The 24,156-nt window shown below is 45.7% G+C and overlaps 1 protein-coding gene across 1 annotated transcript in view; it reads right to left on the reverse strand.

Moving 5' to 3' along the window:
• LOC139581503 (AF4/FMR2 family member 2-like) overlaps positions 1–24,156 on the reverse strand; it is a 336,506-nt gene that overhangs the window by 75,204 nt on the left and 237,146 nt on the right. The window contains exon 9 of the mRNA XM_071411328.1: positions 11,579–11,616. Coding sequence (XP_071267429.1) covers positions 11,579–11,616 — 38 coding nt within the window. The remainder of the gene's footprint in view (positions 1–11,578; positions 11,617–24,156) is intronic.

Consider the following 24,156-nt stretch of genomic DNA (forward strand, 5'->3'; position numbering starts at 1 on the left):
CCTTCCACCTACCACTTAGCCATGAATAACCACATAGAGACGGAATTAAGGGGATGTTGGAAGAAAGGGATAACTCAGGCCTCCTTCAGCACAGCATCCAGGTAGCTAGTAAGAACAACTACCTCTAGCCTCATCTCAACAACTATCCCCAGTCCTAGCCCCCAGCCTCATACCCAGCCCTCAGCCTCAGCCTCAACCTCAACCCCTAACCTCAATCTCAACCCCAGCCTCAACCTCAACCCCATGCTCCACATCAACCCCAGCTCCAGCCTCAGTCCTGCTCTCAAACCCACCCTCAGCCCTAGCCTCAACCCCTTCCCGAGCCCCAGTCCCCAGCCTTAACCTCAGCCCTAGCCCCAGCCTCAACCCCAGCCTCAACCCCAGCCCTAGCCTCAGACTCAGCCCACAGGCTCAACCCCAGCCCTAGCCTCAGTTCCAGCCCCCAGCCTCAGTCCCAGCACCCGCCTCAACCCCAGCCCTAACCACAGTCCCAGCCCCCAGCCTCAGCCTCACCCCAGCCCTAACCACAGTCCCAGCCACCAGCCTCACCCCCACCCTCAGTCCCAGCCCCCAGCCTCACCCCAACCCTCAGCCCTCAGCCTCACCTCCACACTCAGCCTCAACCTCTTCCCTAGCCTCAGTCCCAACCCCGAGACTCAACCCCAGCCCTAGCCTCAGTCCCAGCCCTAGCTTCAGTCCTAGCCTCAGTCCTAGATTTGGCGCTCCCGAGTGGCGCAGCAGTCTAAGGCACTGCATCTCAGTGCTAGAGGCGTCACTACAGACCCAGGTTTGATTCCAGGCTGAATCACAACCAGCCATAATTGGGAGTCCCATAGGGCGGCGTAAAATTGGCCCAGCGTCGGCCATCTCCATGCTTTCATTATCCATCTCAGTCCTGGGCTTGAATTCAACCAAAACCGTGAAGTGGTAAAAATATATATTGCTATTGTAAATCAAAAATACACTTTCTAATTTAGATGAGTTTTACTTGTCTCCACCCAGTTAACGTTGTCTAATGAATAACATTATTGAAACATGCATTTTCACTGAGCAGAAACTGCTCTCTTATTTACAGAGTTAATTTCCTGAAATGCTTTTTTGTTGGAATTCTGTCTCCTTGACTTTAATCTTAGAATGAATCTCAGTTTTTGTTTCACTTTCAATGGATGTCTAAACGTTTGTCTACGGCATGTTCTTTGTACTGACTGTTTCTTGGGCCTTTTGATAGGAAAACTGTACTTGGTAATTGCATCAGTAACAAAATGAACATTGTTAGGGATGACCGACTTCGATAATGTCACAATGTTGATATGATACATAGATTCGCATTGTGATTCAAATAAAGATAAGTAATGACAGCAGAGAAAACAGGGCCTAGCAGATAGATAGAAAAAAAGCATATTTTTCTCTGTCTGCTTTTCTGTGCTCCCTGCCTGAGGAGGCGGTGATGGATTTGCTGCTTGACTGGTCACACAGATTGGTGCCGGCAATGGCTGGGCCCTGACGCCTAGCTCGACTCAATACACACATTTTCTCACCTTCAGAACATTTACTTTCAAGCCCTCCGATTTGGGGCAAGGCAATTTACAAGATTCTAATAGGAACCATAAATAAACACCCCCCCTATGACCAATCCACACACAACACAGAATAAAATGAGCCAATCAATGAGGTGTAATATGGACACTGCCAACTCAATTGTTTACTGTGTTGTCGATATTAGGGTTACCACAGACAGAAAATGGCTATTATCAAGGGTAATTTCAATTTAGCTAGGGTTCAAGGCTACGACAGATTCATGGTATTTAGATGTTATCTGTCGCAGACAGAGAAGAAACTGCTGTTCAATTATGTTGCTCACCTTCATGTCACACAAGATAATAACACAAGCCCAGAATGTCCAGAATTAGAGGAACTATTAAAAAGGCTAAAGAATTGCAAGTGAAGTCAAGGACATGAACAGAAGAAAAAAAACAGAAATAAACCTTTTGTGTCCTGAAGCAAAACAGGCCTCTAAATCACACAGACAACTATTGAGTGTTGTGGGTATTTTAAAAACACGTTTTTGGCACATTTCCTGTTGCCTACATTCATCAGAGGCAGTGCAGCATTAGTTGTGAATGTCTCCCATTGGTTAAAATACAGTGGGACCACAGTCAATATGGATACTATATCTGGACGGAACCAGCCTTGATCCTGCACTGGAATGTCCTATTCCCAATGTCCTATTCCCAATGTCCTATTCCCAATGTCCTATTCCCAATGTCCTATTCGCAAGATTCCAAAGGCTGTTACTTTTGCTAAAATAAATGAAGATAGTTGCAACCTCTATATACGCTCCTAATAATTTAATGGGTATAACACAAACAAATGCATACTGTGTCTTCTTCAACACCAGAATGCGTTGTTTAAACATAGAAAACAGGTCGGTAGCAAAGCACCTAAATACATGTTTCCCCTCTTTCAATTGCTCCAGTTAGTAACAGAATAATGAGCAATCTCAGTCCTTGTCTAAGTCCTTAGTTGTAGATACCAGTGCTGAGCGATTAGTGCTTTTGTAGGTCGGTTCAGTTTTGATTCGATCATTTTAAAAATATTAAATGCACTATGCATTATGTGGGTTGAACGCTGTAACAACACAGAATAAAACAATGAATAAAAGTCCCATTATGTTAGTAACTGCCCATTACTGCTTAACACTTATTAACCATCATTTATTCACATTACATTACTTTAATAAACTATTTGTTTTATTTGATTACTTTATTATTTCACTCCAAGTCAACATCTCATCTCTATAGAGCTGCTGTCTATGCTGTCTGACAAAATCACTATTTTATTAGTTTTTCAAAGTAAACAAGTCATACATTTATAACTTCTGAATGCCAAATATCAATCACTTAGATCAGAGTTGGTCATTGTAGTTAATTGCCAAGTTTTCTGCACTAAACTATGTAGAATATTAGCCTGTTGGAAACTACAACTCCCTACTAGATCGCACAGTTCGGGCTTGATCTGATGATTCACTAAAGGAACTGTGCATGTAGCTCACAAGAAAATGACAATAAATGAAATTAAAATAATTGAACCGATGTCGGGCAATTAGTTGTTTAAAAACCAAAAAATAACCAACATTTCGGTTAATGACTCAGAACTAGTAGTTACACATCATCTTCAAAGAAATGAGGTCTACAGAAAACCACACGATTACTGTGCGGTTCCACTGCCTGATGTATTTACACTGTTAACAGTGTAGGGTTATGCATCACACCGCAGGTTTGAATCGCTGCTAATTCCTCCTCACCAGATGTCAATAGCACTTCCACGGGATAGTATGGCCTTTCGCCATTCACTGATAATCACGTTTACTGGAAGGGTCCTGTCGAATATGTCTTAATAAGGGACATGCAGCTTTTAACAACACATGGTGATATGTCACATTTGGTGATGTAAATAGCCTGTGCTTGCTGCTTTGACTGGCCCCCCAGGGAGTGAGAGAGAAGGGATCTATGGTCTTCTGGATCCTGTGTCTAGTGTCTACTGTCTCCGAGACTCTGTACTGCTGAGAGTAGTGACCTGAGACCTAGGCCTGTATTTACAAATAGTCTCAGAGTAAGAGTGCTGATCTAGGATCAGCTCCGCCCTATCCATGTAATCTTGTTAATTATGAGCTAAAAAGCTAAACTGATCCAAAATCAGCACTCATACTCTGAGACGGGGGCCGTGCCCACCCCCATGTGTGGCCATGGCCATGCCAGTTGGTTCATCCTGAGAGCTGGCACAACCATGATCTGTGAAGAGCCCTCAGCCCAGGAATCATCTGAAGAAGAGATTTTAATAGGCACATTCCTCAGCTGGGGCACTGCCCCCCTGTGCCCCCTGGCAATGGGGCACACAAGTGTACGGCAGAAGAGCACAATAGAAGCCCTGTCAGATAGCAAAAACAAAAACAACTACAATAGCTAGTAAAGCAGCATCTGCCTAAAGGCTTTCCCCAATTATAGTCACAGTCAGTCAGTGTGTTCAGAGCGAGAGATTTGAACTGCATGGCTATTAATTCGGATCGGTGTCCCTTCCACGGGACGTTTGAGCTAACGTAGGCTAATGTGATTAGCATGAGGTTGTAAGTAACAAGAACATTTCCTAGGACATTGACATATCTGATATTGGCAGAAATTTTAAATTCTTGTTAATCTAACTGCAATGTCCAATTTACAGTAGCTATTACAGTGAAATAATACCATGCTATTGTTTGAGGAGAGTGCTCAATTTTGAACATGAAAAGTTATAAAAAACAACAAATTAGTTATATTTGGCCAGTTTTCATACAAAAGTTTGAACAGAAATACAATGGTTCATTGAATCAGTCTAAAACGTTGCACATACACTGCTGCCATTTAGTGGCCATAATCTAAATTGCACCTGGGCTGGAAAAATACATTATGGCCTTTCTCTGGCATTTCAAATACGATGGTACAAAAAATACAAAAGAACGGTGGGTCTTTCCTTTGTATTATCTTTTACCAGATCTATTGTGTTATATTATCCTACATTCCTTTCACATTTCCACAAACTTCAAAGTGTTTTCTTTCAAATGGTACCAAGAAAATGCATATCCTTGCTTCAGGGCATGAGTTGTAGGCAGTTAGATTTGGGTATGTCATTTTCGGCAAAAATTGAGGGCGGATCCTTAAGAGGTTTTAAAGTATGGATCTATTCAAAACACTTCACTTTGATGTCACACATTAATTCATCTTTACATCTGTATTTTTTATTTTTTTTAAACATTTTTTATTTCACCTTTATTGGTTTTACTAGCGTTTAAGAGCAGTTGGAGGCCACGGAAGGAGTGTTGTATGGCATTGAAGCTCGTTTGGAGGTTAGATAGCACAGTGTCCAAGGAAGGGCCAGAAGTATACAGAATGGTGTCGTCTGCGTAGAGGTGGATCAGGGATTCGCCCGCAGCAAGAGCAACATCATTGATATATACAGAGAGTCGGCCCGAGAATTGAACCCTGTGGTACCCCCATAGAGACTGCCAGAGGACCGGACAACATGCCCTCCGATTTGCCACACTGAACTCTGTCTGCAAAGTAGTTGGTGAACCAGGCAAGGCAGTCATCAGAAAAACCGAGGCTACTGAGTCTGCCGATAAGAATATGGTGATTGACAGAGTCGAAAGCCTTGGCCAGGTCGATGAAGACAGCTGCACAGTACTGTCTTTTATCGATGGCGGTTATGATATCATTTAGTACCTTGAGCGTGGCTGAGGTGCACCCGTTACCGGCTCGGAAACCGGATTGCACAGCGGAGAAGGTACGGTGGGATTCGAGATGGTCAGTGATGTGTTTATTAACTTGGCTTTCGAAGACCTTAGATAGGCAGGGCAGGATGGATATAGGTCTGTAACAGTTTGGGTCCAGGGTGTCTCCCCCTTTGAAGAGGGGGATGACCACGGCAGCTTTCCAATCCTTGGGGATCTCAGACGATATGAAAGAGAGGTTGAACAGGCTGGTAATAGGGGTTGCGACAATGGCGGCGGATAGTTTCTGAAATAGAGGGTCTAGATTGTCAAGCCCAGCTGATTTGTATGGGTCCAGGTTTTGCAGCTCTTTCAGAACATCTGCTATCTGGATTTGGGTAAAGGAGAAGCTGGGGACGCTTGGGCGAGTAGCTGCGGGAGGGGGGCGGAGCTGTTGGCCGAGGTTGGAGTAGCCAGGTGGAAGGCATGGCCAGCCGTTGAGAAATGCTTGTTGAAGTTTTCGATTATCATGGATTTATCGGTGGTGACCATGTTACCTAGCCTCAGTGCAGTGGGCAGCTGGGAGGAGGTGCTCTTGTTCTCCATGGACTTTACAGTGTCCCAGAACTTTTTGGAGTTAGAGCTACAGGATGCAAATTTCTGCTTGAAAAAGCTAGCCTTTGCTTTCCTGACTGACTGCGTGTATTGGTTCCTGACTTCCCTGAACTGTTGCATATCGCGGGGACTATTCGATGCTATTGCAGTCCGCCACAGGAAGTGTTTGTGCTGGTCGAGGGCAGTCAGGTCTGGAGTAAACCAAGGGCTATATCTGTTCTTAGTTCTGCATTTTTTGAACGGGGCATGCTTATCTAAGATGGTGAGGAAGTTACTTTTAAAGAATGACCAGGCATCCTCAACTGACGGGATGAGGTCAATATCCTTCCAGGATACCCGGGCCAGGTCAATTAGAAAGGCCTGCTCGCAGAAGTGTTTTAGGGAGCGTTTGACAGTGATGAGGGGTGGTCGTTTGACTGCGGACCCGTAGCGGATACAGGCAATGAGGCAGTGATCGCTGAGATCCTGATTGAAGACAGCAGAGGTGTATTTGGAGGGCAAGTTGGTCAGGATAATGTCTATGAGGGTGCCCATGTTTACCGATTTAGGGTTGTACCTGGTGGGTTCCTTGATGATTTGTGTGAGATTGAGGGCATCTAGCTTAGATTGTAGGACTGCCGGGGTGTTAAGCAAATCCCAGTTTAGGTCACCTAACAGAACAAACTCTGAAGCTAGATGGGGGGTGATCAATTCACAAATGGTGTCCATATTAAAATGGAGAAGAGAATTAAAGAGAAGAGGGACAAAACAGTATGTATAAAGAAGTCAATCTATTTTCCTCCCAGCAGGTGACCTCTGCATCAGAGCTGCACCACAAATCAATGTTCATCAGCTCTTCCAGGCTGTAACCAAACCACCACCATCACTATAATATACTGTGATTTGGCTGAGGAAAATCTAGCAATGATCACCTCTTTAAATAGCCTAAACTTGTATAATTAATCAGTGAATGCATTCAATAATATTGTTCCTCTTGGTGGGAGCCTGGGTGTATACACGCATTACACACATGAATGGTACTGTAGAATTTGAACTGTGTGCACAACTCAGGGGGATGGAAGGTCTGTTGGATAATGGATTCGGGAGCAGAATGAGTATCTGTACCCTGAGAGCTCTTATAAGGTAAGGGGCGGTTTGGTGATGAGGGGCTGCATGTAGTGGTTGTGTGTAGCGTCAGGGGTTGTGTGTAGTGTTAGGGGTTGTGTGTAGTATTAGGGGTTGTATGTAGTATTAGGGGTTGTATGTAGTATTAGGGGTTGTGTGTAGTGCTAGGGGCTGTGTGTAGTGCTATGAGGTTGTGTGTAGTGTTAGGGTTGTGTGTAGTATTAGGGGTTGTGTGTAGTGTTAGGTGATGTGTGTAGTGCTAGGGGCTGTGTGTAGTGTTAGGGGTTGTGTGTAGTATTAGGGGCTGTGTGTAGTATTGGGGTTGTGTGTAGTGCTAGGAGTTGTGTGTAGTGTTAGGTGTTGTGTGTAGTGTTAGGGGTTGTGTGTAGTATTAGGGGCTGTGTGTAGTATTGGGGTTGGGTGTAGTGCTAGGAGTTGTGTGTAGTGTTATGGGGTTGTGTGTAGTGTTATGGGGTTGTATGTAGTGTTTGGGGTTGTGTGTAGTGTTAGGTGTTGTGTATAGTATTAGGAGTTGTGTGTAGTAGTGCTGGATAGTATACAGTGCATTTGGAAAGTATTCGAACCACATTTTTTACGTTACAGACTTATTTTTTCCCCTTATCTACACACACTAACCCATAATGACAAAGCAAAAGCTGTTCTTGCAACAAACAAAAACATACAACTTAAATATCAGATTTACATACGTTTCCAGACCCTTTACTTAGTACTTTGTTGAAGCACATTTGGCAGTGATTACAGCTTAGAGTCTTCTTGGGTATGACGCTACAAGCTTGGCACACCTGTATTTGGGGAGTTTCTCTCAATCTTCTCTGTAGATCCTATCAAGGTCTGTCAGGTTGGATGGGGAGCGTCGCTGCTCAGCTATTTTCAGGTCTCTCCAGAGATGTTTGATTAGGTTCAAGACCGGGCTCAAGCTGGGCCACTCAATGACATTCGGGAGGGGGGGGGGGGGTACTACTGGGGGCTGTCCGAGGTAGTGGGTAGCTCTCCTCTGTGTATGTATATACAGTTGAAGTCGGAAGTTTACATACACTTGGGTTGGAGTCATTAAAACTCGTTTTTCAACCACTCCACAAATTTCTTGTTAACAAACTATAGTTTTGGCAAGTCGGTTAAGACATCTACTTTGTGCATTACACAAGTAATTTTTCCAAAAATTGCTTACAGACAGATTATTTCACTTATAATTCACTGTATCACATTTATTGTGGGTCAGAAGTTTACATACACTAAGTTGACTGTGCCTTTAAACAGCTTGGAGAATTCCAGAAAATGATGTCATGGCTTTAGAAGCTTCTGATAGGCTAATTGACATAATTTGAGAAAATTGGAGGTGTACCTGTGGATGTATTTAAAATTGTAGACCTCCACAAGTCTGGTTCATCCTTGGGAGCAATTTCCAAATGCTTGAAGGTACCACGTTCATCTGTACAAACAATAGTACGCAAGTATAAACACCATGGGACCACGCAGCCGTCACACCGCTCAGGAAGGAGACGTGTTCTGTCTCCTAGAGATGAACGCACCTTGGTGCGAAAAGTGCAAATCAATCCCAGAACAACAGCAAAGGACCTTGTGAAGATGCTGGAGGAATCAGGTACAAAAGTGAAGATGCTGGAGGAAACAGGTACAAAAGTATCTATATCCACAGTACAACGAGTTCTATATCGACATAACCTGAAAGGCCGCTCAGCAAGGAAGAAGCCACTGCTCCAAAACCGCCATAAAAAAGCCAGACTATGGTTTCCAACTGCACATAATGCCATAATGACCATCGTTATGTTTGGAGGAAAAAGGGGGAGGCTTGCAAGCCGAAGAACACCATCCCAACCGTGAAGCACGGGGGTGGCAGCATCATATTGTGGGGTTGCTTTGCTGCAGGAGGGACTAGTGCACTTCACAAAATAAATGGCAACATAAGGATAGAAAATTACGTGGATATAGTGAAGCAACATATTAAGACGAGAGTCAGGAAGTTAAAGCTTGTCGCAAATGGGTCTTCCAAATGGACATTGACCCCAAGCATACTTCCAAAGTTGTGGCAAAATGGCTTAAGGACAACAAAGTCAAGGTATTGGAGTGGCCATCACAAAGCCCTGACCTCAATCCTATAGAACATTTGTGGGCAGAACTGAAAAAGCGTGTGCGAGCAAGGAGGCCTCCAAACCTGACTCAGTTACACCAGCTCTGTCAGAGGAATGGGCCAAAATGTACCCAACTTATTGTGGGAAGCTTGTGGAAGGCTACCTGAAATTATGTTTGACCCAAGTTAAACAATTTAAAGGCAATGCTACCAAATAACAATTGAGTGTATGTAAACTTTTGACTAGTGAAAGAAATAAAAGCTGACATAAATCATTCTCTCTACTATTTGTCTGACATTTCACATTCTTAAAATAAAGTGGTGATCCTAACTGACCTAAGACAGGGAATTTTTACGAGCATTAAATGTCAGGAGTTGTGAAAAACTGAGTTTAAATGTATTTGGCTAAGGTGTATGTAAACTTCTGACTTCAACTGTATGTGTGTGTGTGTGTGTAAGCCTAAATAAGTACAGGAGTAAAAATGTGCTTAACAAGTCACATAATAATTTGCATGGACTCACTCTGTGTGCATTAATAGTATTTAACATCATATTTAAATGACTACCGCATCTCTGTACCCCACACATACAATTATCTATTAGGTCCCTCAGTCGAGCAGTGAATTTCAAACACAGATTCAACCACAAAGACCAGGGAGGTTTTCCAATGCCTCGCAAAGAAGGGCACCTATTGGTAGATGGGTAAAACTCAGTTACTCAGTTACTGGAGAGGAAGGAAACTGCTCAGGAATTTCACCATGAGGCCAATGGTAACTTTAAAACAGTTACAGAGTTTAATGGCTGTGATAGGACAAAACTGAGGATGGATCAACAACATTGTAGATACTCCACAATACTAACATAAATGACAGAGTGTTAAGAAGGTAGCCTGTACAGAATACAACTTTTTCAAAACATGCATCCTGTTTGCAATAAGGGACTAAAGTAAAACTGCAAAAAAATGAATACCAGTCTTCATATTTTCAAACATGGTGGTGGCTGCATCATGTTATGGGTATGATTGTAATCATTAAGGACTGGGGAGTTTTTCAGGATAAAAAATAAATGGAATGGAGCTAACCACAGGCAAAATCCTAGAGGAAAACCTGGTTCCAACAGACACTGGGAGATAAATTCACCTTTCAGCAGGACAATAACCAAAAACTGAAAGCCAAATATACACTGGAGTTGCTTACCAAGACAACATTGAATGTTCCTGACAGGCCTAGTTACAGTTTTTACTTAAATTGGCTTAAAAATCTATGGCAAGACTTGAAAAATGGCTATCTAGCAAGGATCAACAACAAACTTGACAGAGCTTATAGAATTAAAAAAGAAACATTTGCAAATATTGTACAATCCAGGTGTGCAAAGCTCTTAGAGACTCACAGCTGTAATTGCTGCCAAAGGGGATTCTAACATGTATTGATTCAGGTGTGTGAATACTTATGTAGATTATTTTTTTCTGTATTTAATATTCCAATAAATTTGCTAAAATTTCAAAAAACATGTTTTCACTTTGTCAATATGGGGTATTGTGTGTAGATGGGTGAAAATAAATAATATTTAATCCATTTTGAAATCCGTCTGTAACACAACATTTTTGGGAATAATTAAAGAGGTATGAATAATTTCTGAAGGCACTGTAGGTGCGCGAGCGTGTGTGTCTGTGTGTGAGTATGCGCGGCTGTGTGCGTGTGTGTCTGTGTGTGTGTGCGTGCGTGTATGTGTGTGTGTGGTGTTCCAGGGGCGGCATGGCCGGGGGAGTGCTCGCAGCATCTCCAGTCCCAGAGTCACTTTCTGAGAAAGAGCTGGAGGCCATGTTTCACGCTGTCTTCCTTAATGAGCCCATTCACACAGCAGCCATAATACTCCCATGATTAGAGATGATAGAACACCCATACTTCTCCTGCTCCATGCATATTAATGCACCCAGACTGGGGAGCCCAGACAAGGTGTCAACCCGCGCAGCTCTGCTCTGCTCCACACAGGGGAGAAAAACTGCTTCAGGCCTGCGGGTCATATAATATCTAAACCGATCAAATAAAATGCTAGCAGTATTTAAATTTAGTACATCCTCTGTGCTACTTTTCTACACGATTATTATTCATGAAGAACAGCCACTGGATCACACCTCGTGGTTGTGTGTGTGTATACGGCAAGCAATTATACATTTCTATACTTAGCCTGTTTTCTCCCTCTCTGTTAAATTCTACAGTGTAGTCATTTCAATATGCTGACGATAAACCTCATCTTCACACTCTAAATCATGTCTCTACAATTACAACACACCGGAGAAAGATACATGTAATTAAACTATACAGAGCAATGATCTGAAGAAGTGTGATATAAACAGTTACTGATTACATATCTGTGTGCAGAACTGATCATTTGCAACCCCTTACGCAAAGAACAGGATGTAATACAATCCAATACCATGCATTGCAATATTATGCATTACAGAGACACTTCCACACAATGCTGCCAGTTCAACATGATCTGCCACTTACCTGAGAGGTGTACTTCTGGGCTTGGGCTTCTCAGCTGCCTGTGAAAACAGTAACACAACACAGTCCTGTTAGTTTCTGTACAGAACAGAACATGCAGTATGTGATGGATAGTGATACCCATGTCTCTGGACCACTGAGAGATCAGCACAAATAGCCCCAAACTGGAGGAAGAATAACAGGAGGGATGAATCCCGGCCCAGGATGAAAGAAATCAGCCTCATCATGATGACTACAGATAGGCACTCAAACATGCACTTTCCTCTTCGTCTGTTCATCCCCCCTTCTCTTTGAATGGAGGAATGTGAATGATTAAAGAGATCAGTGAGGCGTAAACCGCTCGATCAATGCTGGTTGGAGGAAAAAACAACTGTGTGATTTCTAAGGATGGGTTTTTAGAGACCAACTAGAGAGGCAAAATGGGGTTTTAGAGACCAACCATATTAACAGAGAGGGTTTTAGAGACCTACCATATTAACAGAGAGGGTTTTAGAGACCTACCATATTAACAGAGAGGGTTTTAGAGACCTACTAGAGAGGCAAAGAGGGTTTTAGAGACCTACCATATTAACAGAGAGGGTTTTAGAGACCTACTAGAGAGGCAAAGAGGGTTTTAGAGACCTACTAGAGAGGCAAAGAGGGTTTTAGAGACCAACTAGCGAGGCAAAGAGGGTTTTAGAGTCCTACTAGAGAGACAAAGAGGGTTTTAGAGACCAACTAGAGAGGCAAAGAGGGTTTTAGAGACCTACTAGAGAGGCAAAGAGGGTTTTAGAGACCACCTAGAGAGGCAAAGAGGGTTTTAGAGACCTACTAGAGAGGCAAAGAGGGTTTTAGAGACCAACTAGCGAGGCAAAGAGGGTTTTAGAGACCTACTAGAGAGTCAAAGAGGGTTTTAGAGACCTACTAGAGAGGCAAATAGGGTTTTAGAGACCTACTAGAGAGGCAAAGAGGGTTTTAGAGACCAACTAGAGAGGCAAAGAGGGTTTTAGAGTCCTACTAGAGAGACAAAGAGGGTTTTAGAGACCAACTAGAGAGGCAAAGCGGGTTTTAGAGACCTACTAGAGAGGCAAAGAGGGTTTTAGAGACCAACTAGAGAGGCAAAGAGGGTTTTAGAGACCTACTAGAGAGGCAAAGAGGGTTTTAGAGACCAACTAGAGAGGCAAAGAGGGTTTTAGAGACCTACTAGAGAGGCAAAGAGGGTTTTAGAGACCTACTAGAGAGGTAAAGAGGGTTTTAGAGACCAACTAGAGAGGCAAAGAGGGTTTTAGAGACCAACTAGAGAGGCAAAGAGGGTTTTAGAGACCAACTAGAGAGGCAAAGAGGGTTTTAGAGACCTACTAGAGAGGCAAAGAGGGTTTTAGAGACCTACTAGAGAGGCAAATAGGGTTTTAGAGACCAACTAGAGAGGCAAAGAGGGTTTAGTCGACCTACTACAGTAGCAGAGAGGGTTTTAGAGACCTACCACATTAACAGAGAGGGTTTTAGAGACCTACCAGATTAGCAGAGAGGGTTTTAGAGACCTACTACAGTAGCAGAGAGAGTTTTAGAGACCTACCATATTAACAGAGAGGGTTTTAGAGACCTACCAGATTAGCAGAGAGGGTTTTAGATACCTACTACAGTAGCAGAGAGGGTTTTAGAGAACTACCAGATTAGCAGAGAGGGTTTTAGAGACCTACCAAATTAACAGAGAGGGTTTTAGAGACCTACCAGATTAGCAGAGAGGGTTTTAGAGATCTACTACAGTAGCAGAGATGGTTTTAGAGACCTACTACAGTAGCAGAGAGGGTTTTAGAGACCTACCATATTAACAGAGAGGGTTTTAGAGACCTACCATATTAACAGAGAGGGTTTTAGAGACCTACTACAGTAGCAAAGAGAGTTTTAGAGACCTACCAGAGTAGAATAGATGGTTTTCGAGTTCTACTATAGTAGAATAGATGGTTTTAGAGACCTACTACAGTAGAATAGATGGTTTTAGAGACCTATTAGAGTAGCAGAGAGGGTTTTAGAGATCTACTACAGTATAATATAGTTTTAGAGACCTATTAGAGTAACAGAGAGGGTTTTAGAGATCTACTACAGTAGAATAGATGGTTTTAGAGACATATTAGAGTAGCAGAGAGGGTTTTAGAGACCTACTACAGTAGAATAGATGGTTTTAGAGACATATTAGAGTAGAGAGGGTTTTAGAGACCTACTACAGTAGAATAGATGGTTTTAGAGACCTACTACAGTAGAATGGAGGGCTTTAGAGACCTACTACAGTAGAATAGATGGTTTTAGAGACCTATTAGAGTAGCAGAGAGGATTTTAGAGACATACTACAGTAGAATAGAGAGTTTTAGAGACCAACTACAGTAGAATAGATGGTTTTAGAGACCTATTAGAGTAGCAGAGAGGGTTTTAGAGACCCACTACATTAGAATAGATGGTTTTAGAGACATATTAGAGTAGAGAGGGTTTTAGAGACCTACTACAGTAGAATAGAGAGTTTTAGAGACCTACTACAATAACAGAGACGGTCTTAGAGACCTACCAGATTAGCAGAGAGGGTTTTAGAGACCCACTACAGTAGCAGAGAGGGTTTAGAGACCTACCATATTAACAGAGAGGGTTTTAGAGACCTACCATATTAACAGAGAGGGTTTTAGAGACCTACTACAGTAGCAGAGAGGGTTTTAGAGACCTACCAGGGTAGAATAGATGGTTATAGAGACCTATTAGAGTAGCAGAGAGGGTTTTAGAGATCTACTATAGTAGAATAGATGGTTTTAGAGACCTACTACAGTAGAATAGATGGTTTTAGAGACCTACTACAGTACAATAGAGGGCTTTAGAGACCTACTACAGTGGAATAGATGGTTTTAGAGACCTATTAGAGTAGCAGAGAGGGTTTTAGAGATCTACTACAGTAGAATAGAGAGTTTTAGAGACCTATTAGAGTAACAGAGATGGTTTTAGAGACCTACTACAGTAGAATAGATGGTTTTAGAGACCTATTAGAGTAGAGAGGGTTTTAGAGACCTACTACAGTAGAATAGATGGTTTTAGAGACCTACTACAGTACAATAGAGGGCTTTAGAGACCTACTACAGTGGAATAGATGGTTTTAGAGACCTATTAGAGTAGCAGAGAGGGTTTTAGAGATCTACTACAGTAGAATAGAGGGCTTTAGAGACATACTACAGTAGAATATATGGTTTTAGAGACCTATTAGAGTAGCAGAGAGGGTTTTAGAGACCTACTACAGTAGAATAGAGGGCTTTAGAGACCTACTACAGTAGATATATGGTTTTAGAGACCTATTAGAGTAGCAGAGAGGGTTTTAGAGATCTACTACAGTAGAATAGAGGGCTTTAGAGACCTACTACAGTAGAATATATGCTTTTAGAGACCTATTCGAGTAGCAGAGAGGATTTTAGAGACCTACTACAGTAGAATAGAGAGTTTTAGAGACCAACTACAGTAGAAAAGATGGTGTTAGAGACCTATTAGAGTAGCAGAGAGGATTTTAGAGACCTACTACAGTAGAATAGAGAGTTTTAGAGACCAACTACAGTAGAATAGATGGTTTTAGAGACCTACTAGAGTAGCAGAGAGGGTTTTAGAGACCCACTACAGCAGAATAGAGAGTTTTAGAGACCTACTACAGTAGAATAGAGGGCTTTAGAGACCTACTACATTAGTATATATGGTTTTAGAGACCTATTAGAGTAGCAGAGAGGGTTTTAGAGATCTACTACAGTAGCAGAGACGGTCTTAGAGACCTACTACAGTAGCAGAGACGGTCTTAGAGACCTACTACAGTAGCAGAGACGGTCTTAGAGACCTACTAGAGTAGCAGAGAGGGGTTTAGAGACCTACTACTATTTGATTTAAACCTACATCATTGACACCTGACACTGATTGGAAGCACAGACAGGTGACAGCTATTTAATACTATGAGGATTTGTCACCCCCCCTCTCCCCAATGTATTCCCTATACAAGGACAACAACACATTGTAACAAACAAATTAACATTGAAGTGTTTCATCTCCGATGACAGTTCAGTGGAAATCAATTCCACATGCAGAATGAAGGGTGCACATGGAGAGGACTGTCACTGCTACTGTATTTCTATAGTCCTGAAAATAGGATGTAGCCCACACTGTGATGTAGCCCGCACTGTGATGTAGCCCGCACTGTGATGTAGCCCACAACATGCTGATTAGTGACAAGTTAAAGAGTGCTTGAGCAAGGTATACAAATAAACCCTCTTGGCACAGAGTAGTAAAGCTTTTGGCCACCACAACCTGTCCAGGCTACCACCAAGACACAGACAGGCCCACCACCACAACCTGTCCAGGCTACCACCAAGACACAGACAGGCCCACCACCACAACCTGTCCAGGCTACCACCAAGACACAGACAGGCCCACCACCACAACCTGTCCAGGCTACCACTAAGACACAGACAGGCCCACCACCACAACCTGTCCAGGCTACCACTAAGACACAGACAGGCCCACCACCACAACCTGTCCAGGCTACCACCAAGACACAGACAGGCCCACCACCACAACCTGTCCAGGCTACCACCAAGACACAGACAGGCCCACCAACCCAACCTGTCCAGGATACCACCAAGACACAGACAGGCCCACCACCACAACCTGTCCAGGCTACCACCAAGACACAGACAGGCCCACCACCACAACCTGTCCAGGCTACCACCAAGACACAGACAGGCCCACCACCACAACCTGTCCAGGCTACCACCAAGACACAGACAGGCCCACCACCACAACCTGTCCAGGCTACCACCAAGACACAGACAGGCCCACCACCACAACCTGTCCAGGATACCACCAAGACACAGACAGGCCCACCACCACAACCTGTCCAGGCTACCACCAAGACACAGACAGGCCCACCACCACAACCTGTCCAGGCTACCACCAAGACACAGACAGGCCCACCACCACAACCTGTCCAGGCTACCACCAAGACACAGACAGGCCCACCACCACAACCTGTCCAGGCTACCACTAAGACACAGACAGGCCCACCACCACAACCTGTCCAGGCTACCACCAAGACACAGACAGGCCCACCACCACAACCTGTCCAGGCTACCACTAAGACACAGACAGGCCCACCACCACAACCTGTCCAGGCTACCACCAAGACACAGACAGGCCCACCACCACAACCTGTCCAGGCTACCACCAAGACACAGACAGGCCCACCACCACAACCTGTCCAGGATACCACCAAGACACAGACAGGCCCACCACCACAACCTGTCCAGGCTACCACCAAGACACAGACAGGCCCACCACCACAACCTGTCCAGGATACCACCAAGACACAGACTGGCCCACAGCAACACACTGGCAAGGCTAAGGTTATTGCTGTGACCATTGATCTGTGTAAAGTCCATTTATCATTGATGAAAGCAGCCAGTGATCTTCACAGTATATCAGATGAAACAAGTCAGATCATCTGTCAACTGCTCTCTTACTGCTGTTTCCCTCTCCACAGGGATTTGGGCAGCTTCCATCCTTCTTCCCCATTCCCGGGTTGCTAGGCAACACAGCTGGGGGCATGGCTGCTAGTTTGTACTCTGGCAAACTGTTTAAATGGCTGCTGGAGATTTTTTCATGCTTATGAGGCGACTTTGGGCATTCATTTCAGGGGGTTGTTTGTGTGTGTGTGTGTGTGTGTGTGTGTGTGTGTGTGTGTGTGTGTGTGTGTGTGTGTGTGTGTGTGTGTGTGTGTGTGTGTGTGTGTGTGTGTGTGTGTGTGTGTGTGTGTGTGTGTGTGTGTGTGTGTGTGTGTGTGTGTGTGTGTGTGTGTGTGTGTGCATGTACTTCTGTGGGAAACGCAGGGGGTGGTTATCACTAAGGAGAAAGGGAGGGCTGGAGGAGCTGTGCTGGTGATGATCAAATTAGCCTAAAATGGCCAGACATGATCAAGTGCTTTTCTGTATCACCAAGAGGAATGCAACACAGCTCAAGGCAAGATTTTCATGAATGTTTTAAGGAATTCAACAATATTCAAAAGACAAAGAGAGTGATGCACTTCTATTGACTTTACTGGCTCATTGCCTGCAGCTATAGAGATACACCACATCATTCCAACAGACAGACAGTGATGTATACCCTCAATTTGTTTTCAACCTGTGGCGGTGTGATTGAGAGGCATTAGCGCTGTTGTGAGATCACACTAAATGAGAAGGTATAAAGGTTTGCTTTAGATCAGCATTTGATGATCCAAGAATATAGATATCAATCAGATGAACAATCCTCTTCACTCACCCATCCACCTTCATCTCTCTCTGTGTGTCTCTGAGTCTCTCTGTGTGTCTCGCTGTGTGTCTCTGTCTCTCTGTGTGGCTCTCTGTGTGTGTCTCTCTATGTGTGTCACTGTGTGTGTCTCTGTGTGTCTCTCCTCTGTCTGTGTATGTGTCTCTCCTATGTATGTGTGTGTCTCATCTGTCGGTGTGTGTCTCACTCTCTGTGTCTCTCTCTCAATGATGTCATTGAACTTCGATACCCCTTGTCAAAATACTTCCATTAGTTTCCCCTCCATCTATGATGATCACAGCAGTATCCTATTCATTCTGGGTAGGGGGAGCTATTTTATCATTAGAGAGATAGCCAGCTAACGTAAATAAAAACACCACTGTTTGTGAAGACTAGATTTCTTCTTAATCCACTGGGACATCTGAATGACAACATGGCTGTTGATTTAGGGGAGAATGTTTTCATTTGGTTGGCCCTTTCACTGTGGTATTTGCTAAAGAAACTGGGCAACAAAACCCTGGCTAATTAAGAACAGTCCTCAATGCTCCTTTGTGCTGCTGCTGAACTGAGCAATGGAACATTCTCACAATTGAGTATACTTTTTTTTCTTCTAAAATACACACAGCCAGAAAATCTCCAGTGAATTGCGGTAGACAAAGGGGAAAGGGAAGGAAGTACTTTTACATAGGAAAAGTAACAAAATGGTGTGAGGTGTTGGTCACCGATGAATAGTACCAGGTAGCTGATGAATAGTACCAGGTAGATGATGAATAGCACCAGGTAGCTGATGAATAGTACCAGATAGCTGATGAATAGCACCAGGTAGCTGATGAACATTACTAGGTAGCTGATGAATAGCACCAGGTAGCTGATGAATAGCACCATGTAGCTGATGAATAGTACCAGGTAGCTGATGAATAGTACCAGGTAGCTGATGAATAGCACCAGGTAGCTGATGAATAGTACCAGGTAGCTGATAAATAGCACCAGGTAGCTGATGAATAGTACCAGGTAGCTGATGAATAGTACCAGGTAGCTGATGAATAGCACCAGGTATGTGATGAATAGAACCAGGTAGCTGATGAATAGTACCAGGTAGCTGATGAATAGTACCAGGTAGCTGATGAATAGTACCAGGAAGCTGATGGACATTACTAGGTAGCTGATGAATAGTACCAGGAAACTGATGAATAGTACCAGGTAGCTGATGAATAGTACCAGGTAGCTGATGAACAGTACCAGGTAGCTGATGAACATTACTAGGTAGCTGATGAATAGTACCAGGAAACTGATGAATAGTACCAGGTAGCTGATGAACATTACTAGGTAGCTGATGAATAGCACCAGGTAGCTGAAGAATAGTACCAGGTAGCTGATGAATAGTACCAGGAAGCTGATGAACATTACTAGGTAGCTGATGAACAGCACCAGGTAGCTGATGAATAGTACCAGGAAGCTGATGAACATTACTAGGTAGCTGATGAATAGTACCAGGTAGCTGATGAATAGTACCAGGTAGCTGATGAACATTACTAGGTAGCTGATGAATAGCACCAGGTAGCTGATGAATAGTACCAGGAAGCTGATGAACATTACTAGGTAGCTGATGAACAGTACCAGGTAGCTGATGAATAGTACCAGGTAGCTGATGAATAGTACCAGGTAGCTGATGAATAGTACCAGGTAGCTGATGAATAGTACCAGGTAGCTGATGAATAGTACCAGGTAGCTGATGAATAGTACTAGGTAGCTGATGAATAGTACCAGGCAGCTGATGAATAGTACCAGGAAGCTGATGAATAGTACTAGGTAGCTGATGAATAGCACCAGGTAACTGATGAATAGTACCAGGTAGCTGATGAATAGTACCAGGTAGCTGATGAATAGTACCAGGTAGCTGATGAATAGTACCAGGTAGCTGATGAATAGTACCAGGAAGCTGATGAACAGTACCAGGTAGCTGATGAATAGTACCAGGTAGCTGATGAATAGTACTAGGTAGCTGATGAACATTACTAGGTAGCTGATGAATAGTACCATATAGCTAGTGAATAGTACCAGGAAGCTGATGAATAGTACCAGGAAGCTGATGAATAGTACCAGATAGCTGATCAATAGTACCAGGTAGCTGATCAATAGTACCAGGTAGCTGATGAATAGTACCAGGTAGCTGATGAATAGTACCAGGAAGCTGATGAATAGTACCAGGTAGCTGAATAACAGCGAGGTCAGATGTGGTAGTCTGGCCACAGCATGTTCCTCTGCCCCCTCCTGGCCCCCCTCTACCCTCCGAGGACCACAGCCCTACCCCTCAGTGCCAGGTGATTTGTCTGAGGTAGGGCAAGGCTGACCTTTCTACTCTGTCAATTGTCATAACAGCACCAGAGCTGGGCTGTGTACAACACACAAGGATAGGAAAGAAGGACAGAAAGGGGAGGGAGACGGAGACGAAAATGGAGAGGGAGACAGAGAGGGAGAGGGAGAAAAAAAGAGAGATGGGGAGAGAGAAGAGATGAGAGAGAAAGGGATGAGAGAGTGAAAAAGACGGCAGAGAGCCTGGGCTGATACTAATTGCTTTAGAGGCACTATACAGGCACAAAATGACTGCTTCTCCCCAGCCCCCTCCTGCTTCTCCCTAGCTCCCTCCAGCTTCTCCCCAGCCCCCTCCTGCTTCTCCCCAGCCCCCTCCTTCTTCTCCCCAGCCCCATCCTGCTTCTCCCTAGCTCCCTCCAGCTTCTCCCCAGCCCCCTTCTGCTTCTCCTCAGCCCCCTCCTTCTTCTCCCCAGCCCCATTCTGCTTCTCCCTAGCTCACTCAAGCTTCTCCCCAGCGCACTCAAGCTTCTCCCCAGCGCACTCAAGCTTCTCCCCAGCTCCCTCCTGCTTCTCCCCAGCTCCCTCCAGCTTCTCCCCAACCTACTCCTGCTTCTCTATCGAATATATAATCCTTATATCTTCCCTCTATACTGCACTGAGTCACATGTGCTGGAACACGCTGATCCACTGAAGCTGTATGTATGTGTGTGTGTGTGTGTGTGTGTGTGTGTGTGTGTGTGTGTGTGTGTGTGTGTGTGTGTGTGTGCGTGCGTGCGTGCGTGCGTGCGTGCGTGCGTGCGTGCGTGCGTGCGTGTAGGGAAGGGAAATAGGGAAGAGAAAATGATACCTAGTCAGTTGTACAACTGAATGCCTTCAAACAAAATATGTCCACGTCATTGGTGCACGGGGAGCAGTTGTTGTTGGGGTTAACTGAAGTGTACGCCTGTGTGCGGGCTGACCCTTGCTGCATATATAAGGAGGAGAAGTGCTTGTTTTTTTTAATCTGTGTTGTTGTGTATGAAACAGGAAGTAGGGCGATCAGGCAGACAGACACTGCTGCTGTACTGAAGGCGATGACAGCATGCTAATGTACCATGGACTCATTTGCAGTAAGCCACTTATAAACATATAGAGATGCGCACCGACCGACCCACCCACACACACACCCACACACACACACACACACACACACACACACACACACACACACACACACACACACACACACACACACACACACACACACACACACACACACACACACACACACACACACACAAATATAGGAGTGTATTACTGTTAGTAGAGCACTAGTAGAGCCCTGTGTATAATGACTTTAATGTGTAATAACTATCATTAAACTACCAACGGCTCAAAGGTCCTGATTGGATGATAGCTATGGGAACAATACCAAGAAGCACAATGAGAGAGCCATAGCTAATTTACTCATTGTCACGTTCCTGACCTATTTCTGTTAGTTTGTTTTATGTGTTAGTTGGTCAGGACGTGAGTTTGGGTGGGCATTCTATGTTTTCTGTTTCTATGTTGGTTTAGGGTTGCCTGGTATGGCTCTCAATTAGAGGCAGGTGTTTGGCGTTTCCTCTAATTGAGAGTCATATTTAGGTAGGTTGTTTCACAGTGTTCGTTGTGGGTGGTTGTCTCCTGTGTCAGTGTTTGTCGCACCATACGGGACTGTCTCGGTTTTTGTAGTCTGTTCCTGTTCGTGAGTTCTTCGTGTTATATGTAAGTTCGTCGTTCAGGTCTGTCTACATCGTTTGTTGTTTTGTTAGTTATCAAGTATAGTTCGTTTTCGTCTTCGTCTGTTTTTGTTTAATAAAATATCATGTCATTTCAAAACGCTGCGCCTTGGTTCAATCCCTGCTCCTCCTCTTCGGATGAAGAGGAGGAGGAAAACCGTTACAGAACCACCCACCAAATTACCAGAACCAAGCAGCGGGGAAAAGGGCAGCGACAGCAACCGCAGAGATCCCAGGATTCATGGACATGGGAGGAGATCTTGAACGGAGAAGGACCCTGGGCACAGGCTGGGGAGTATCGCCGCCCCAAAGCTGAGCTGGAGAAAGCGAAAGCTGAACAGGCGATATGAGGAGGCAGCACGGCAGCGGGACAGGTACGAGAGGCAACCCCAGAATTTTTTTGGGGGGGGCTAGAGAGGAGTGTGGCTAAGCCAGGTAGCAGACCTGAGCGCACTCCTCGTGCTTATTATAAGCAACGCGTCACTGGTCAGGCACCGTGTTATGCGGTTAAGCGCACAGTGTCGCCAGTGCGTGCCCATAGTCCGGTGCGCTATAGAGCAGCCCCCCGAAAGTGTCATGTGAGTGTGGGCATCCAGCCGGGGCGTATTGTGCCTGCTCAGCGCGTCTGGTCTCCGGTACGCAGTTTCGGTCCAGGGTATCCTGCGCCGGCTCTGCGTGCTGTGTCTCCGGAGCGCTGGGAGGGTGCAGTGCGTCCTATGCCTACGCTCCGCTCGTACCGGGCAAATGTGGTAGTGGAGCCTAAGAGAGAAGTGCGCGTAGTAGGCACTAGATCTCCAGTGCTCATCCACAGCCCGGTTCAACCTGTGCCTGCACTCTGGAGGGTACGGGCTGGTGTAGTATTCCAACCTGGGGGAGTGGTGCCAAGGCTGCGCACCAGAGCTCCAGTACTCCCCCACAGCCCGGTCCTTCAGGTGCCTCTTAACATCAAGCCTCCTGTAGGTCTCTCCAGCCTGGTGGGTCCTGTGGCAGCCCCACGCACCAGGCTGTCTCTCCGTCTCCTCCCTACAGGTGTGCCCGTCTGCCCAGCGGCGCTTGAACTGCCCGTCTGCCCAGCGGCGCCTGAACTGCCCGTCTGCCCAGCGGCGCCTGAGCTGCCCGTCTGCCCAGCGGCGCCTGAACTGCCAGTCTGCCCAACGGCGCCTGAACTGTCCGTCTGCCCAGCGGCGCCTGAACTGCCCGTCTGCCCAGCGGCGCCTGAACTGCCCGTCTGCCCAGCGGCGCCTGAACTGCCCGTCTGCCCAGCGGCGCCTGAACTGCCCGTCTGCCCAGCGGCGCCTGAACTGCCCGTCTGCCCAGCGGCGCCTGAACTGCCCGTCTGCCATACGCCGTCTGAACTGTCCGTCTGCCATGAGCCTGCAAAGCCGCCCGTCTGCCATGAGCCTGCAAAGCCGCCCGTCTGCCATGAGCCTACAGAGCCGTCCGCCAGACAGGAGCCGCTAGAGCCGTCCGCCAGACAGGAGCCGCTAGAGCCTTCCGCCAGACCGGATCAGCCAGAGCCTTCCGCCAGACCGGATCAGCCAGAGCCTTCCGCCAGACCGGATCAGCCAGAGCCTTCCGCCAGACCGGATCAGCCAGAGCCTTCCGCCAGACCGAATCAGCCAGAGCCTTCCGCCAGACCGGATCAGCCAGAGCCTTCCGCCAGACCGGATCAGCCAGAGCCTTCCGCCAGACCGGATCAGCCAGAGCCTTCCGCCAGACCGGATCAGCCAGAGCCGTCAGCGAGCCATGACCGTCCAGAGCCGTCAGCGAGCCATGACCGTCCAGAGCCGTCAGCGAGCCATGACCGTCCAGAGCCGTCAGCGAGCCATGACCGTCCAGAGCCGTCAGCGAGCCATGACCGTCCAGAGCCGTCAGCGAGCCATGACCGTCCAGAGCCGTCAGCGAGCCATGACCGTCCAGAGCCGTCAGCCAGCCATGACCGTCCAGAGCCGTCAACCAGCCAAGAGCGTCCAGAGCCAGCCAGCCAGGATCCGCCAGTCATTCTGGTGTTGCCCCTCATTCTGGTGTTGCCCCTCATTCTGGTGTTGCCCCTCATTCCGGTGTTGCCCCTCATTCCGGTGCTGCTCCTTATCCTGATGATGCCCCTTAATTTAGGTGGGGTTATTTGGAGGGTGGGCATTGTGAGGGGGATAAAGAAGCGGGGATTGATTATGGTGGGGTGGGGACCTCGCCCTCAGCCTGAGCCACCACCGTGGTCAG

This window comes from Salvelinus alpinus, chromosome 7, assembly GCF_045679555.1.
Source record: "Salvelinus alpinus chromosome 7, SLU_Salpinus.1, whole genome shotgun sequence".
In the NCBI taxonomy this organism is placed as follows: Eukaryota; Metazoa; Chordata; class Actinopteri; order Salmoniformes; family Salmonidae; genus Salvelinus; species Salvelinus alpinus.